Here is a 20,120-nt window from a genome sequence, read left to right on the forward strand (position 1 = left end):
CAAGTGCAGGGTAATACTGCAATACAGGCATTAGGGAGGATTCCGACATGTACGTAAACTTACAATGATGGGGTGGGGGGTGGGTGTTGATGGCTTAGTGGTATTATCGCTAGACTACTAATCCAGAAACTCAGCTAATGTTCTGGAGACCCGGGTTTGAATCCTGCCATGGCAGGTGGTGGAATTGGACTTAAAATCTGGAATTATAAATCTACTGATGACCATAAAACCATTGTCGATTGTCAGAAAAATCCATCTGGTTCACTAATGTCCTTTAGGGAAGGAAATCTGTTGTCCTTACCCAGTCTGGCCTACATGTGACTCCAAACCCACAGCAATATGGTTGACTCTCAACTGCCCTCAAAAGGACAACTAGGGATGGGCAATAAATGCTGGCCAGCCAGCAATGCACATGTCCCACGAATTAATAAAAAGGGAAGAGGAAAACTCTCAGAGCAATGTTCATGGGTAACTGCATCAGTGATCTTCCCTCAAATAGAAGGTTGGAAGGGATGATTACAGTGTTCAGCATTCATTTGCAACTTCTCAGATACTGACACAGTCCAAGCACGTACACAATGAGACCGTATTCAGGCTCAGGCTGCTTAGTTGGAAGTAACATTTGCATCACTCAAGTGCCTGTCAATGGCCATTTCCAAAAAGGGAGATTCTAACAATCATTCAATGGCATCAACTTTGTTGAATCCCTTACCACAAACATTGAAGGCATGATTTACTATTGACCAGAAACCAAACTGGACCAGCCATATAAATACCGTGGCTGGGAATTCTGTATCGAGTAACTCACCTTCACCGCCCTAGAGTTTGTCCACAAGGTGCAAGGAATGTGGTGGGACATTCTTCACTCAAGCTCAATACCATGCAGAACAAAACAGCCTGCGAGATCGGCACCATAATCCTACACACACTTTTACGATTTCCATCCCAGGCACACAGTGGCGGCAGTCTGTACCATCAAACACACGACCGCTACCAGCTGGAAGAATAAGTGCAGCAGATGTGTGGAAACGTGGTGTTTTCACCTGTAGGTTTCCCTCAAGTCACTGACCAAGCCGACTTGGGACTATACTGCCATTGCTTCATTGTCGCTGGGTCAGAATCCTGGAACACCCTCCCGAACAGCACTGTGGGTTCACCTACACCACCTAGCAGTTGTTCAAGATAGCAGCTCAAGGCCATCTTCAAGGGCAATTTGGGACGGACAATGTTGGATTGATGCCCACATCGAAGAAATGAATAATGCCATTTATTTGATGTTCATACACCAGCTTTCAAGTCTCCCAGCATGATCATCAACGTGATTTGAATCATTCAGTTGCCTTGTGCAATTATTACACTCTTCCCCACCACTGGAACCAACTTCAAGCAGCATTGCAAGGCATCAAGATCCATAATCAAAACTGTAACATTGAAAAGTTATGCTGGTTATAAAACTTGCCAGAGTCTGCACTTACATGTTGTCCAGAACAAATTTCTTTACTTTTGCATTTGTGAATTTTTCTTCCGTGTACTGGACAGTGCTGCTCTCAAACTTGTTTGCCAGTCTTGGAGGTCGGAACAAGATAATGCCCCTATTAAAAATAAAAGCCAGCATTAGGAAAATGGTTAGTAAATAATTTAAAATAGTCTAATCAATTTCAATCTTCAGTGATTAGAAAGCCAACAATATATTTTGCTTTTTTTATATTTACCCTACTTCGCTAGAATCAACATTTTCTGGAATTAATGCAAATCCATTCAAGATGCTTGAAAAATCAGTGTTTACTACATTGCTATAGCCTGTATTTATCATGGACACTGTTGCTGTACATAAAGCACACTTCATTGCCGAGAATGCGTACGTTCATGATGGGCTCTATCAGCAGGTCAGAGGGAAGGAAAGGTTCAGGACAATTCTGAATGTCATTTTTAAAAGGGTAACCTATTTTAAACGTTTTACAAAAGGTCAGCAAGCAGCCAATAGCTTTAATTCTGTAGAAGGGTTATTTAGATCCGAAATGTTAAAGCTTTTCACCTCTAACAGAGTTAACAAAATGTCTGTTTCTTTATTCTTGATCACCATAAGACCATAGGATATGGGAGCAGAATGAGGCCATTTGGCCCGTAACGTCTGCTCCGCCATTCAATCCTGGCTGTTCCCTCACCTTACAGTATAAATATCTCCCACTTTCTATGCTTTTTAGCTTTGACAAAGGGTCATCTGGACTTGAAACGTCAGCTCTTTTCTCTCCTTACAGATGCTGCCACACCTGCTGAGATTTTCCAGCATTTTCTCTTGTGGCTGATATGTTTTTCATCCCCATTCTCCTGCCATCTCCCCATAACCCTTGATCCCCTTATTGATCAAGAACCTATCTGTCTTAAAGGCACGCAATGACCTGGCCTCCATAGCCCTCTGTGGCAATGAGTTCCACAGATTCACCACCCTCTGGCTGAAGAGGATGGTGTCTATCACAGCTGGCACACACCCAGAAAAGCACAGATAGAAACTCCAGATATACTTGCTTTCCCAAACAATGGGTGTGTGCCAACTGTGATAGACACCATCCTCTTTAGCCAGAGGGTGGTGAATCTGTGGAACTCATTGCCACAGAGGGCTATGGAGGCCAGGTCATTGCGTGCCACCTGGCCCAAGTGCTTCTCTCACTCTTTTCCTTTACAGAGGGCTTAGCAGGACCAGCTGCATGCTTTTCATTGCAGGTTGCACTTTCCTTTTGTGGTAGCTGTCCAGAATTGTTAACAAGTTGGTTTCTGTCACCAATCAAGTAGGATTTCAAATAATCACTTTATACAGGAACATGAGGAAATAGGGACAGGACTGGACCTTGGAGTCTCCTCAAGCTTGCTGCACTGTTCAATAAGATCATAGCTGAAGGTTCACAATTCCAATTTCTCACCCAATTTCCATATTTCTCAATTCCATAACTTTGTTCTATATAAATCATTTCACAGCAAAGGATTATCTTCACTAGTGATCCTTTTTCATTGGTTTTTAGTGTCCCTTCCAAAATGGTGCATTACCCATTCATTGCACAGATTCTTCTGTGTTGCAGTCATCCGAATTGCGAGTTTTTCGTGGGTGAACTAAGAATTATTTAAAGCCTTGCTGTTAAGCTGCAGTGCATTGGCATTTAAACATTTGCTGTTTGAGTAGACACATTAAGTGTCACAACCCCGCGAATGAAGGAATTTCTCACCAGTCCCGAATGGCCAATCCATTATTCCAACACCAGGACCCCTAGTTCAGGCCACTCCAGCCAGGAGAAACAGCCTCTCAGCATATACCCGGCCAAGCTCTCACAACCCAAAGAGCAAGAAAGAATGAACAGCAGCTTTTACTGAATTTGGAACCAAATTTCATTATCTTGAGAACTGGCCACATTCTGGTCGAATTCTTAAATGCTTTACTCAAGATATCCAGGAAATGGGATAACTGGATTAATGCTGGCTTGGATCAAAGTTACACATGTTTAATAAATATATTTTTACTCTGGGTGCAGCTTGCATACAACCTCCAGCATTTATACATGGAACAGGAAGCAACCAAAACATAAAAATGGAATTAAAAAAGTAGGACTAAAGAAAGTAGTATGGTTTTAGTAATTTAAAAATGGGTTGCAAACTTTTCTTTACATAATAAAGCCTCAAAATTAAGCATGTATTATTAAAAGTTCAATGAGTTTAGCTATACTCATTGGAATTCAGAAGAATGAGGGGAGATCTTATAGAAACACATAAGATTATGAAGGGAATAGATCAGATAGAATCAGGGAAGTTGTTTCCACTGGCGGGCGAAACTAGAACTAGGGGGCATAGCCTCAAAATAAGGGGAAGCAGATTTAGGACTGAGTTGAGGAGGAACTTCTTCACACAAAAAGAGTTGTGAATCTGTGGAATTCCTTGCCCAGTGAAGCAGTTGAGGCTACCTCATTGAATGTTTAAGGCAAGGATAGATACATTTTTTGAACAGTAATCAAGGGTAATGGTGAGCCGGCAGGTAAGTGGAGCTAAGTCCACGAAAAGATCAGCCATGATCTTACTGAATGGTGGAGCAGGCTCGAGGGGCCTACTCCAGCTCCTAGTTCTTATGTAAATATGAAAACCTCTTCCTCTTGTCTACTCCTTAAAAAAAAATAGAGATATATAGCCACTGTGTTAATGTGTCTACTCAAACAGAAGTTTAAATGCCAATGCACCGCAGCTCAACAGCAAGGCCTTAAATAATTCTTAGTTCACCCATGTAAAGGTTGCAATTCAGATGGCTGCAATTTTAAACAGAAGAATCTATTCAATTAATCTTCAAAAACCTGAGGATAATGCACTATTTTGGAAGGGACACTAAAAACCAATGGAAAAAGGATCACTAGTGAAGACAATCCTTTGCTGTAAAAGGTTTTATATAGAACTAGAAAAGGTAAAATGAAAAGGTTGATTTGCTGAAGTCCGCTAAAAGTTGGGAGCCAAGTTTCTCCATAATGTAAAAGCTCTCATGTGCTACTGCTTTATAGTCAGAAAACATAGTTAAGATTCAGTACGTACTTGCTTTTAATGTCATATTTCTCAAGCAGTTCTTCTGTATTGGTGTGTGCAAAACGGTAGTTTTCCCTCATTGCATTTGCTGCTTTAAGGAAATCAGCTTGGGGGACACTGGCAGAATCTGCGAAGAAACCTGCACAACACACAAATTAATACAAGTTATAGTTATTCAACACCTTGGAAAATCAGCACCAGAAGTAGACTCACACATAATGCACCTTTGAGAGCCAATGGTCCCTCTCCACCAAAATAAATCAACCTTCGTTCATTGTCAAGAAAAAGCAGGCTTAGTTGTGGTTGTAACTGACATTTTCAATAAACCTACAGATGAAAACCCAATAGACTTGAAATGCAGAAATATTTCAAAAGTCTGTGACACAAAGTTTGTAAAAACAAGTACCTATCAGCTTCTCTCCCTGCAGATTAGAACACTGTTGAGATAATGATGGCAAAGCTATTTAAAATATGAAGTTACAGTCAAGTACATTGCAATGTTTTACTTGCATCATTAAGTTAATTGCATGATTGAGTAGAGTGTGGAGAAAACACAATCTTTTTGGTACTTGCAGCAAGATACCAAAAGAATTAACCATATCCCAGAGCAATTAATTAAATGAATTCATTAAATGGACAAGTACAACAAGACAGGTTTAGACTAAATGCATAATTTGGCTCAGATTTGGTTAGTAGTGAGAATTCGGTCAGCTGCAAAACACAAGACAACCCAAACAATAACAACTGAATCATCAAGCTCTTCCATCTATATTAAGCGTATAAACTATCTTCTACCCAACCTTACCCAATATTCTAATTCAACACATCCATTGTTTCTTCCAGTTAGAGAGGCTACATATGCCAATTTTACGAGAGCCAAGTGATCCCCCAACCAATGGATCAGATCTAAGCTCTGTGGTCCTGTCACATCCAGTCATGGATGGCGATGGACAATTAAACAATTTACTGGAGGAGGCAGCTCTACGAATATTTCCATCCTCAAATGATGGGGAGGCCAGTGCCTCAGTGCAACAGACAAGACGGAAACATTTGAAATCATTTTTAGACAGAAATGCCAAGTTGATGATCCACCTTTGCTTCCTCCCAAGGTGCCCAACATCACAGATGTCAGTCTCCAGCCAATTTGATTCACTCCACGTGACAAAGAAACGGCTGGAGGCATTGGATATTGCAAAGGTTATGGGCCCTGACAATAGTGCTAAGACTTTGGCTCCAGAACTAGCTGATGCCTAGCTAAGCTATTCCAGCACAGCTGCAACACTGGCGACAATCTGGAAAATTGCCTGGGGGTGTCCTGTCCACAAAAAGCAGGACAAATCCAACCTAGTTAATTACTACCCCATCAGATTACTCTCAAAGTGACTCAAAGTGTTGTCAGTGCTATCAAAAGGCACTTATTGTGCCACAATCTGGTCACTCAGTTCCAAATCTCATTCCAGCCTTGATCCAATTATGGACAAGAGTTCAATTCAGGAGTGGAGGTGAGTGACTGGCCTTGACATCAAGGCAGTATCTCAGGAAGCATGACATCAAGGAGCCCTAGCAAAACTGGAGTCAATGGGAATCGAGGGCAAGAACTCCACTGGTTGGAGTCATATTTTCATTTGTGCTAAATGGTTGTAGTTGTTGACGTCATCATTTCAGTTCCAAGACATCATTCCTCAGGATAATGTCCTAGGCCCAGCCATCTTCAGCTGCTTCATCAATGACCTTCCTTCCATCACATGGTCAGAGGTGGAGATGTTCACTAATGACTGCAGAATATTAAGTATCATTCATGACTCTTTACAGACACAAACAGTTCATGTCCTCATGCAACAAAACATGACAGCATTCAGACCTTGACTGATAAGTGACAAGTAACATTAGCATCACCCAAATGCCGCACAATGATCGCCTCCAACAAGAGAATCGATTAGGCAATTTACAGCCTTCAGAACAGAACATGGAGTTCAACAACTTTAGACTGACTGTTCTCTTCTCATGACCCTCTTTTTAATTAAAAATATTCAGCCCATCAAGCCTGTATCAACTCCGACAGAGCATCTTACCCCATTAATCCCCCCATACCTACATATATTTGGACACTAAGGGCAATTTAGCATGGCCAACCCACCTAACCTGCACATCTGTGGACTGTGGGAGAAAACTCAAGCCATCATGCCGCCCTATACAAAACATAATTTATCCCAATGCTACCCCCGCGGACAGACCATCTGTTACAAATCAAGTTTTACTTTCACTGATCACTGACCTTTATTCTCCCATTAACGTGTTCAGATATCTTACCTTTATGCAACCACTAACACCTTCTCCTGACATTAACGCTTCCTCTGTCTCATGACCTACATCTTTGTTGCAATCTCTCCTAGCCCCCACCTGGTTACCACTGACCAGAAACTAAACTGGGCTAGCCATATAAATACTGTGGCTACAAGAAGGTCAGAGACTGGTAATTCTGAGGAGTGTAACTCACCTCTAGACTCCCCAGAATCTGTCCACCATCTACAATGTAGAAGTCAGAAACGAGATTGAAAATACTCAACTTGTCTGGATGAGTGCAACTTCAGCAACACAAGAAGCTTGACATCCTCCAGGACAAAGCTGCCTATTTGACTGGCACCCCTTCCATCACCTTTAACATTCACTCTCTCCAACACAATGGGGACACCATCGCCTGGTTCCCCTCCAAGTCACACCACACCTTGACTTGAAACTATATCACCGTTCCTTCAGTCACTGAATCAAAATCCTCGCACTCACACCCTAACAGCACTGAGTGTACCCACAACACATAACGTGGCTCATCACCACCTCTTCAAGGGCAATAAATGCTGGCATATCCAGCAACATCCACATCACATGAAACAATATAAAAGTCACAGATGCGTCACTTTGCTTAGACACTTTAAAACATCTAACAATTCCTTATAACCTACTCTCAGCGAAGAGTTGCAGTAGCAATGGATCAAAATTTCCCCACTGGCAACTTGGACTTTAAAAAGTTCACTTAAAAAAAAACACTTGTGTTCCATTAGAGTGTTACTGACAGCTACTCACCAACAACTGAAGCATCGACATCATTAATGAAGTTCTCCAAATCTTCAGCAGTTTTAATTTCTATGGAGCTTGGTCCTGCCTGTTTCTTCAACTGGCTGACAATCCCATCTGTGAAGATACAACAGATGGATGAGTTACTGCAGAACTAAAGACGTATTTACAAATCAAGTTAGTGTTCTTGATTGGGGAAAGGCAAGGCCATAAAAAAAAATTTGAAATACAAGGCTGAAGAGGTGGCCCTGGGAGATCTGAAGCCGATGTATAGGTCAGCAAGGAGGGCAAAGAAATGAGTGCAGCATTATGGGCAAGCTGAAGTGCTGGAATGGACACCTGGAGGTGACAAAAGGCACAGAGGGTTTAAGCAGCAGATTAACCTGCATTTTTGGGGTGAGAGTGTCACTGCAGTCAACACGAACTGCCCATTCCTAGTTGTCCTTGAGACATTGCTGGGTGAGTGAGCCACAGTGCAAGTGCTCTCTCCTACGTTTTAATACAACAGTGCTTGCTGCACCATTTCTTGGGGCAGTTAAGAACTAACTACATTGCTGTGGATCTGAAGTCACATGCAGGCCAATCCAGAAAAAGATGGCATATTTCCTTCCATAAAGGACATTAGTGAACCAGGTGAGTTTTTGCAACAATCCAGTTGTTACACAATTATTTAATTCCAAATTTTAATTAATTGAATTTAAGTTCCTAGTCTCCATGCTGGGATTTGAATTTGTCACTAAAACATGAATCCAGGCCTCATTACTACTATGCTATCACCACCTGAGCATGGAAATTACAGGCAATAAGACAGCATGCAGTCTTTTGACAAATGATATACCAGCAAAAATTCAGGTTGGGGTCAGATAAGAGACCAGGGTTTCAAACAGTTTTGCTATAATCAAACGGACATCAATGCTAGGACATCAAATGGAATCAGTGGAAAGTACATGGAACCCAAAGAGAAAATGCTGGAAAATCTCAACAGGTCTGGCAGCATCTGAGAGAGAAAAGAGCCGACGTTGAGTCCAGATGATCCTTTGTCACAAGTTTGACAAAGGGTCATCTGGACTCGAAACGTCAGCTCTTTTCTCTCCTTACAGATGCTGCCAGACCTGCTGAGATTTTCCAGCATTTTCTCTTTTGGTTTCAGATTCCAGCATCCGCAGTAATTTGCTTTTATTTAGGAAGTATATGGAGTTTGTGGTAGGGCCAAAATGTTTCACTCCGGCTCAAAGATTGAATGCCAGATAAGCAGTGTGACAAAAAGGCAGTTGAGGGATTGAAATAGGCAATGGATGCCTAGAATTGAATGTTGTTATAAATACAAATAGAAATTGCTCCATGATTTTGAATGATGGCACCCAGGAACAGCATGTCAATGAGGACCAGGAGGGAGCTGCAGATAGATGGACTTTTGAAGGACACTGGTGTTGGGAAGATATGTTCAAGCTGCTATTTAACAGACAAGAGCAGAGACAGGGTAGTTCCACTGAGCTGAAAAACCGAAGGTAAACTTGAGGTGTGGCATTAAAGGCTGCAGGAGATTGAGAAAAATACTTTTTAATAAGATTAAGACAGCAGGATACGAGACTCATGGACTCAAAACAGGAGCACACAGGGAGATAGAGAAAAAGAGGAAGAGGTGAAATCAAGACTAAAGTTCAAACAATAGAGAAGCCTGACCCAATCCTTAAAAAACAACTTAAGTAAATCTGACTTAGTATCTGAGAGTTCTTGATTACAACAATTTAAATCTGTCACAGCATAAATGACCTGAACCATCAGTAGTGGCATTAACTGTCCACAAGGATTGTAAAATCATAAAAGTTAAAGTTAATTTATTAGTCACAAGCAAGGTTTACATCAACACTGCAATGAAGTTACTGTGAAATTTCCCTAGTCGCCACACTCCGGCGCCTGTTCGGGTCAATGCACCCAACTAGCACACCTTTCGGACCGTGGGAGGAAACTGGAGCACCCCAGAGGAAACGCACGCAGACACGGGGAGAATGTGCAAACTCCACACAGTGACCCAAGCTGGGAATCGAACCTGGGTCCCTGGTGTTGTGAGGCGGCGGTGCTAACCACTGTGCCGCCATGCCGCCCAGATCGTTCAAAATCATAGCCACTAATGGGGAATAATTTTCACCATGTTAGTTCTTACCTGCTGTTCTTGGACCATCATAGGAACCAGATTCTTCACCATCACGGAATATTTTCAAAGTTGGATAACCACTAACTCCATACTTGGTGCAGATGTTTGTATTTGCAGTGCAGTCAACCTGGCAGGAGTTCAGACAAAACATCAGACCAGAAAGGCAGCTGAACGCCCCAGCTACTTAGAAAATTCAAATCCTACAACACAAACATGATACCTCAGCTGTTATAAGAAAATGAAAAGGAAAATTCAAGTATTGTTTTCCTATTTCAAAGATTTTCGGCAGGTCACCTGCAATTTTAATTTATTTCCATGCAATTTTAAACTGAGACACTGGTGTTTTTAGCTTCAGATCAGTACTCATCATTTTATTGGCATTAGTGTTATGGGAAATTATTCAATTTAATAATATTGGACAAGAATCAGTAGCAATGATATGCAAGTGATTGATTCAAGGTCTCTTAATTACACTACTGCCAACTTGTGTTTTTCTCATCCCATCACTTTTTTGAAGGCTGAACAAGCAACCTACGAGTTGCGCACACACTGTACTTCCACTCTTTTACAAATCCATAATAAATCAAGGATGAAGTATTATGACAAGTGCAAAACCACAAAACTTCAACCCAAACACAACCCTTGCCAGACTGGCAAGAATGCACACAATTGAACAAATGAAAGCGTTTGGCATTCAGTGTCCCTCTGTGCAGTTGCATACTCAGTTTCCAAGGTCATAGTCATAACAAACCAAGATGCATTCCCGGATGCAATCCCGTTCATAAGAGAGAAGATTACCATCTCCTCCAGATCATAAAGGTGCCTTGCGCTTCCCAAATATGACTCGGGGATTTTCAAGTCACCTCATTGCAGTGTTGCAATGTAAGCCTACTTGTGACAATAATAAATAAACTTTAAATGCTGTCTACCCTTGCCAAGCCACGTTGGCTTATTCCCAGATTCAGAGTTGAGGACTGCCACTTTGTAGCTTGAAATGAAGGTTTATTATTGGGTGTGCCAGAAAGTACTCCCAACCTTCATTTCCCTTTAGTCATATACCAGCACTAGGTAACTTCATAGAATCCCTCCAGTGCAGAGGGAGGCCATTTGGCCCCATCAAGTCTGCACCGAACACAATCCCACTCAGGCCCTATTCCCGTGATCCCACATTATTACTCTGCAATCCTCCTGACACTAGGATCAATTTACCATGGCCAATCAACCTAACCTGCACATCTTTGGACTCCACCCTTTCAAATTCCAGCAGATTACAACACCGCATGACCAAGAATTACAATTTAACTAGTTCTTATATGATGCAATGCATATCAAGCTAGCTAAAATTCAGACGCAGAAAAATATGCTTTAGAGAAAAATTTCCTCTGGCAAGGAGATGTGTGCATTATTACTATTTTAATTTGGTTATCACTACCTGTAAATAGTATATAGTGAAGGAAATGGGCAGTAGAAAAATACATGCAGATTTACATTTTTGAAAAGGCGATCAGTTTGTTATCTTTTGGTTTAAAACTAGGAATAAATAGCCCGCCTGGATGTGCCCTCAGTAACTCACCTTTGCGAGAGGAACTTTGCCCTTCAGCCTTGTGGCAGCAGCTTCATACTCTGGGGCCAACCGCTTGCAGTGGCCACACCTGCAGAAAGTGAATATAAATTATTAGAAAATACAATATGCCCCAGCAGATCTTATACCAATTGCACTCGGCTGGGCTGGATTCTTTCATGTGATGTGGGTGTTGTTGGCTAGGCCAGCATTTATTCCCCTCCCTAAATGCCCTGGATAAGGTGGTGGTGATGCAGCAGCCCACATGTAATTACACCCACAGTGCTGTAAATGAAGGGGGTTCCAAGATTTTGACATAGCAATTGTTACCAAAAATGGGGGAATTAGTTATGGAAGAAGAGTCAAGAAATTAGTTTTATTTTAAACTAAAACTGAGGAAGCTGAGTAATCTGGTCCACAATTAAGGATTATGATAAAGTAAATGGCAACAGCTCAATAAAATAGGAGAGCACAAATTTAACATAATTACAGAAATAATCAATCATTTGAGTTAGAAAAAGGTCCTTTTATATAGGAAGTGCTGAGAATTTGAAATTCAATACCACAAACTTGAAGAATCCACTTGAATTGCTTGAAAAAGAGCATTGTTACAATAGTATGATGCTACATAGACAGAAAAGCATCAGCACAGGCTCGATGAACAAGACAAACCACCCACATTACAACATTCTACATACTGCAGTTTATGATGTCTCCAATACTGTCTCCAAGCATTACATTTTCAGTATCTTGCCACTGCTATAATGCGGCAACCTTATTCCAACATAAAGAATCTTAAATAACCGTGCTCATTTCTGAAAGATATGCACCTGTGATCATTTTACAAAACTTGCAGATGACGCATGTAGCACTTACTCAAACCGTTTACATTTGCCACCTGCCATAATGAATTTGTAACTGTCGTAGGTATTATTCGGTATCACAAATCAGGCGGTTTCACCAAAAGGTGGGGGAAAGCAGGATGCAACCAATTGCCTGTTAACAATTTTACACCAGGAGGAACTCGGCTTTTGAAATGATTAGGCAAGCTTTTTGTGGCTCTCTTTAGGCACTATATATATTTGTTACCAAATATTAACCACATTAAAAGAAGCTTTTTTCCAATTTACAGCAATCAACTTGGCAACTCAAAAAATGCTCATCTGATGTCCAGCCACCATGTTCCACAGCATTTCAGTTAAAATGAGTTTTTAAAGCAGTCATTTAAAAACAAGGTTTCTATCAAGAATGGGAACATTAGAAAACAAGTAGCATTAAGACAATTCAGTCTGACCAAGACACATGATCAGATTTTGTATTAATTTTCACGGTTGGATTTGAATTCTGGGTTGCTGCTCTAGTGCCATAACCTTACATGTTGGTTCACAGAAGTGATGTTAAGCCAAAAGTCTTTTCCAGTTATATGTTTATATTAATGGTAAAGGCAAAGTCACCATAGTCCTAGATGACCATAGGTTGCTCTCCCCTTTGAGGGAGAGAATTGACTGGTGGTGATTTAACCTGGGACGCATATGCCTTCATATGAATATGGGATGACTAGAAAAGACAAGACAATGACACAAGCTCTTGAAATACAAAGCCTGATAATGTGCTATTTTTTTTACAATACTGCAAATTTCACAAGGTAATATTTATAATTTTATCTCAATTTCTGTTTAAAAGATCAGAGAAAAGCATATTACTTATTTCAATTATCATATGGCTGGAAGCTTATAAACACAATATGATACAGTGGCACACTGGTTAGCATTGCTGCCTCACAACGCCAGGGACCCGGTTCAATTCTCGGCTTGGGTCACTGTCTGCGTGGAGTCAGCACGTTCTCCCAGTGTCTGCTTCAGTTTCCACCAGGGGCTCTGGTTTCCACCCACCGGAAGGCATGCTGGTTAGGTGCATTGGCCATGCTAAATTCTCCCTCAGTGTACCCATACAGGTGCCGGAGTGTGGCGAGGAGGGGATTTTCACAGCAACTTCATTGCAGTGAGCCTACTTGTGACAATAATAAACAAACTAATCCTGAAACTTTCAGAATTTTAGCAGCATAAATTCTGCTAAAGTCTACACTTACGAAATTCCAAAGCAACCTAAATTGGCCAGTTACAGGACAGTGGCACACCCCCATCCCAGTGTTGGATATAACCCCATGGCTGCTCATTCACACTCAAGCTAACCTTAAAAAAATCTTAGTACAGTTATTTCTACAGACATGGACGAGAAGAGAACTATCAAGGTCAACGTAGCTTCACTCCTGCGTTATCCTACAAGTAAGCCAAGTACTTTAATTGGTTGAGGCAATTTAATAAAGGAAACAAAGCTGAAGCATTTATACTGTAATAGGCTTCGCATTTAATTTCAACTCAAATTTCTAAATACAAATTAAAAGACGATTCGTACCAGCCATGCCCATAATGCAGTACATCATTAATATAATGATTTGCAATGTTGCAACAATGCATTCATTGTTAGCTTCCAGTAATTTAAATAATTATAAAACATTTGCTCTATTGTTTTGGACTTCCTGACACGGTCCTATAAAAGTAGCCAACAATCCCGGTTCCAGACACCAATGTTGCCTTAAACCTATATAGTAAGAAGTTTAACAACACCAGGTTGAAGTCCAACAGGTTTATTTGGTAGCAAAAGCCACACAAGCTTTCGGAGCCTTAAGCCCCGAAAGCTTGTGTGGCTTTTGCTACCAAATAAACCTGTTGGACTTTAACCTGGTGTTGTTAAACTTCTTACTGTGTTTACCCCAGTCCAACGCCGGCATCTTCACATCATTAAACCTATATGCCAGGAACAGTTCAAGTCACCTGCTACACAATTCTCTACTGCTCACTGTCACTTCTAGTAATAAGAGGCTCATATTTCAGATTTTCTTCTCAGGTGATTGCCACATACAAATTTACATCCTTAAACCACTCAATCTCCAATGCTAGTCCACCCGAGATTAGAACCAAAGGCAATGCTGCCATTTTGAGCTTTTCGTTCCAACCTCTTACATCTTATGTATAATTTACCATTTTTCCATTGACTCCTTTCCTTAGACATAAAAACATTCCAGGGAGCATTATTGTATAAAACAAAACATGATCCTGGTGCAAAAAGGAAATATTAAGTCAGACGACCAAAAGCTTGGTCAAAGAGTTAGGTATTAAGGAGTGTCTTAAAGGAGGAAAGCAAAAGAGAGAGGCAGGGGGATATTCCAGAATTCAGGGCCTAGGCAACTGAAGCATAGTCATCAATGGTAAAATGATTTAAAAATAAAACAGGGATGCTCAAAGAGGTTACAATCTGTTGAGTACAAGTATCTGATGGTTGTGAGGCCGAGGAGATTAGACAGAGGTGTGAGGGCATGGAAACATATGAAAATAAGGGTAATAATTAAAATCAAGGCACTGGCTTCTAGTGAAGACATGTAGGTCAGCGAGCACAGAAGTAATAGGGAAATGGGACTTGGTTTGAGTGAGAAGGGCAGCAGAGTTTTGAATGACCTTAGAGTGTAGAATACTCGAGCGTAAATGAGGGCACATGAATAGTTAAGACTAGAGGTAACAAGGGCATGAATGAGGGTCCCAGCGACAGAGGAACTGAGACAGGGATGACGTTGCAGATAGGTGACCTTATGATGAGAATCTGATAATTTGGCAACAGTGGAGAAATCAACGATGCGGTGGCGAGTTAAGAACTGCGCCATTAGCCTACTTTTGAAAACTACCAGTGTGCCATCAGACAATGTTGCTGAGCGGCAACACATTGATGAGGAATAATAGGAGAGCAAGATTAGACCCTTGCGGGACACCAGAGGGAACTGTGCAAGTGCAGGAAGCAACTGACACTGGGTATCAGAACAAAACCAGTTGACAGCAGTCCCTCCCAGCAGGATGAGAGTGTAGAAGCATTAGCAGAGCAGAGGATGGTGCGGTCAACCATGTCAGAGGCTGTAGGCAGGTCAAGAAGGACCAAGAGAGAACGTTTACTTTTGTCACAGTCACATAGGACATAATTTGTGACGAGTTGTTTTAGTATTGTGGAAGGGAAGAAATTTGACCTGAGGGATTCAAACATGGAATTCCTGGAAAGATGGGCACAGATTTGAGGCAACATGTTCAAGGACTCGAGGTAAGAGTGTCGAGATGGATGGCAATTTTCAAGGACAACAGGTCAAGGTTAGTTTTTGAAAAGCATGTTGACAGCCGATTTAAAGAAAAGGAACACAACACCTGAAGTGAACTGTAGACATCAGTCAACATGGAGACCAGAAGGAAGAAGTTGAGTGGGCAGCAATTTAGTCGGAATAAGGTTGAGGGAAAGTGAATTGCGTGGACAAGATGAGGAGACATTGGAGAGAAATTACAGAAACTTCCGAATTCAGGGCTAAGACAGGGGAAGCTTTAAAGTGGGTGAGTGGAAAGGAGGGAGGCAACACTGGCAGCTGATTGGATGGCTTCAACCTTCCTCTGGTACTGCTATTTATTTCAACTGTTAAAAACTTTGGCTTGGGGAAATTGGACTTCTAAATTTTCATTTTCTATTGTTACCTTTAGCTGAACTCAAGCTGGCAGCATCCTGCAATGCGGCAGCAGCATTAATCAAAGGCAGCCAGGTCCCACATGATTTCAAACCTTGTAATTCAACCAACTCAATGATCGCATGAGACAGGAATTCACCACTCATTTTGCACTGAATCAGAACTGCAAGGTCTGCTTGAATCCACAACCCTTTTATAGGTCAGTATGTGTGTTTCTCTGGTGGCTTGCTTAGGAGAGGGCACTGAAGCAGGAGGGCATTTACAACTTGGTCTGGCACAGCTTACTCTGGTGTCACCCTCCACTTATGTCAGAGTTGAAAATAAGCTACTCACTCACCTTCCATTTCCACTCCCACCTAATTTACATATTTACACAGTTCCACTTGACAGTTTTAAGTGTATTCTATATTTTATGTCAGTTAATGTCTATTGAGTCACTGTCATAGGACTTAATAAAATAGTGCCAAAATTCAAAGGAGTTGGTTTAAAGGCTTTTAGCAAAAAGCTGGCTGTACTCTGTTCCTCTAGGAAGTGCTGACCAGGGATAATGCTCATTGCCAAATTCCACAGCCCAGCAAAGGAGCAGAAGCTCCATTGTATTCACATGCAATGAGGAATCCAACAAATAAATGTACTCCCTATTGGATTAGCAGCTGAAAATTAGAGCATTGTAAAAGAAATGCATAACTGACAACTGAAATATAAAGTGCCATAACTGCAGCCAAGATAAATATTGAAAGCTATGCACATTGGGCATATAGGTAGCATGAGAAAAAAAAGTCAGTAATCAGATTAATCCATTTGTAGGACTTACAATAAAATGTATTCCTTGACACTGAATAGAGCACTATTGCTCAATAAAGTTTATGCTCTCATGACATCACTGGATGAGAATAGTTTGTTAATTTGTAAATCAAATAATGATGCAAGATTTTAAAATCAATTAGACTGTTTCATATCATCTAATGCATCCCTCTGTTGTCCCAACATTAAAAAAACCATGCAAGATCCAAGAGATTCTGGTGTTTGTCACCATTTTCTTTTCAAAACTCAGAACATGCAAGGGGGAATGAACTTTCAGTTTCACAATTACTCTGAATTTTGACGGTTTAGGAAATGTTTGGTTATCTGATAGCGTGGCAACAGCCTGTTAGAGTGCTATCACTGGGCTAAGTCAGAAGATTGCCTGTAAACCTCACTCCAGAACTCCCACATTATCTTTGCTGATACCGGAGGACAACTGCGTTGTCAGAATATCATCTTTCTGATGATTCTTTTCCTCAGAACGCAGCAGCAGCGGGAGATGTGAGGATTGAATCATGAACAGCAATTTAACAAATTGGACATGCTCACATTGGAAAAACAGGATGTTGAGAGGGGAGTGCTTGCTGTTGTAGCATTACCTCATCCAGCATAGGTCAAACCACAGGGCACAACAGGCACTTGGAGGTGTCGGTAGGAGAGAAATTTAAAGCAAATCAAAAACAATCGCAAGTAAGAAAATGGTAATGGAAGAAGCTCCTTAGAGAAAAAAGTAAAAGCAGATATTATCTATTCATTCAAATGCAGATAGATTTTTCAGACAATATTTTTGGCCTCTTTTTAGGTCAAACCAAATAAACAAACTCAAATTAAGTCAGGACAAAGTAAAAGGGGCAGCTCCCCAAAAGGAGGGGGAACAGCCCGAACAAAAATCAAAGTACAAAGGAAACTTGAAAACATTACAGCATGAATAATTTGAGCCATGATACAAGAAAAGTATTGCATGCTTGAAAGGACTATGCAACTTGGACAAATGACCTCCAAAGCTTACCACCATTGGACAGTTTCACCACCTCACATTTGTGTCTGCTGTATAGTGGAGACTGATTGCAATGACATCTCCATAACTTTTGTTTTAAAGGACCATTGATATGGTAAAAGAACTAGATATGTTGTAAGAACATAAGAAATAGGAGCAGGAGTAGGCCATCTAGCCCCTCGAGCCTGCCCCGCCATTCAATAAGATCATGGCTGATCTGACGTGGATCAGTACCACTTACCCACCTGATCCCCATAACCCTTAATTCCCTTACCGATCAGGAATCCATCCATCCGCGCTTTAAACATATTCAGCGAGGTAGCCTCCACCACCTCAGTGGGCAGAGAATTCCAGAGATTCACCACCCTCTGGGAGAAGAAGTTCCTCCTCAACTCTGTCCTAAACCGACCCCCCTCTTTTTGATGAGCAACTTCAACCGTCAATGGCCTGTTACATGAAGGGAAGTTATGCAAGTGTTTATAATCTCTTGAATTTGTCCTTGATCATTCCAAATAGAGTTTGGGGATTGGTTAAAATAGCATATCACTGGATTTAAGTTGGACTCCGTTCATTCTCATCCTACATCTGGCCCACAAAGATTGCAAAAACTTGTTCACCCATCATCTGACCTGAAACCACACCAACATTCTGGAACTCCCTCCCAAACAGCACTGTACCTTCAGCAAACAGTTCAAGACAACAACTCAGCACCCTCAGGGACTAGCAATAAATGCTGGCCATGTTCCATGAAATAATTAAAACAAACCAAAGGCTAAGTAGTCCTGGTTTAGATGTGTGATCAGATGACATAAGCCAAGAAATGTCACAACATTATCCAAAGAAGACCAAGTCAATGTTACATAAAAGTCTTTGGGATGTAAACACATGAAAAATATGCTTTTAGTTGCTGGTAGTAGATCTGGCTACACTAGTTACCCAAATGCCATAGAAGGACAGCACATGCATAGGAACTTGTAAGTTCCCCTCCAAGCCACACAACATCTTGACAGTGAACAATATGGTCATTCCTTCAGTCACTGAGCTGCCTCTCTAAAAGAGCACTGTAAGAAGTCTCACACACCAAGTTAAAGTCCAACAAGTTTATTTGGAATCACAAGTTTTCGGAGAGCTGCTCCTTCATCAGGTGAGTAGTTGGGTGTACCTACACAGACCTGACTTCAGTGGTTCAAGAAAGCAGCTCACCAGCACCTTCTCAAGGGCAACTCGAAAATGGGCAAAAAGTACTGACCTGGCCTACCCACAGCTCATGAAAGAATAAGAGAAAGAGAAGTTATAGCATCTAACCAGATTAACCTGTGGGCAACACAGTGTTTGGCACTACTATCCACAGTGCCAGGGGCCTGGGCTTGATTCTGACCTTGGATGACTGCCTGTGTGGAGTTTGCACCGTCTCCCAGTGTCTGTGGGGGTTTCCTCCAGGTGCTCCAGCTTCCTCCCACATTCCAAAGATGTGCGGGTTAGGTGTATTGGCCATGCTAAATTGCCCCTTAGTGTCAGGAGGGATTAGCAGGGTAATTGCATGGGGTTACAGGGATTAGACCCAGTTGGAATTGTTGTCTCTGCAGGCTTGATAGACCAAATGACCTCCTTCTGCACTGTAGAGATTCTATGATTACCAGTTAGTAATCCACTCTAGAATTACCACCAGGATTGGAGTTTACTGTTGAGAGAGACAATAGAATTATTACTCAATTTACTAAGCTCCTCTTGTTTTGTGTTGATTGCACTCTTTTACCTATTGACAGCAGTGATTATCCAGGTAACATTGCAGTATCTCCCTATAGTCGGTAATGTATATCCAGGTAACGCTGCAGTAGTTGCCCTTTGCAGTAGCCCAGAACTAGGAGTCACAGTCTACGAATAAGGGGTAAACCATTCAGGACTGAGATGGGGAAGAACTTTTTCACCCAGATATATGAACCTGTGGAATTCTCTACCACAGAGAGCTGTTGGGCAGTTAACTAGATATGTTCAAGAGGGAGCTTGACGTGGCCCTTGCGGGTAAAGGGATCAAGGGACATGGAGAGAAAGCAGGAGTGGGATACTGAAAGTGCATGATCAACCATGATCAGATTGAATGGTGGTGCAGGCTCAATGGCCGAATGGCCTACTCCTGCATTTATTTTCTACGTTTAACTGCACTACAGTCAGTAATGTATATCCAGGTAACACCGCAGCAGTTCCCCATTATCTATAGGCAGTAATGTATATCCAGGTAACACTGCAGCAGTTGCCTTTTATCTATAGGCAGTAATGTATATCCAGGTAACACTGCACTAGTTTCTATGGGCTCAGGCCACCCTAACCTGGAACCAGCCGTCGTCATCGTTACCGGGAAGTGGGTGGGGCGAGTGGGACCCAATCAGTGCCAGCCACCAAAGTCCTGGCGAGCCAATGGGCCTGAGCC

The 20,120-nt window shown here is 41.6% G+C and overlaps 1 protein-coding gene across 1 annotated transcript in view; it reads right to left on the reverse strand.

Annotated features, from left to right (window-relative positions):
• Positions 1-20,120, reverse strand: part of pdia3 (protein disulfide isomerase family A, member 3) — a 33,865-nt gene that overhangs the window by 13,046 nt on the left and 699 nt on the right. Inside the window, exons 2-6 of the mRNA XM_078241478.1 lie at positions 11,352-11,430; positions 9,788-9,905; positions 7,633-7,740; positions 4,561-4,690; positions 1,476-1,592 (exon numbers count right to left, since the gene is read on the reverse strand). Of these exons, the coding sequence (XP_078097604.1) occupies positions 1,476-1,592; positions 4,561-4,690; positions 7,633-7,740; positions 9,788-9,905; positions 11,352-11,430 (552 nt within the window). The remainder of the gene's footprint in view (positions 1-1,475; positions 1,593-4,560; positions 4,691-7,632; positions 7,741-9,787; positions 9,906-11,351; positions 11,431-20,120) is intronic.

The sequence above is a fragment of the Mustelus asterias genome, chromosome 24, assembly GCF_964213995.1.
Source record: "Mustelus asterias chromosome 24, sMusAst1.hap1.1, whole genome shotgun sequence".
NCBI lineage: Eukaryota > Metazoa > Chordata > Chondrichthyes > Carcharhiniformes > Triakidae > Mustelus > Mustelus asterias.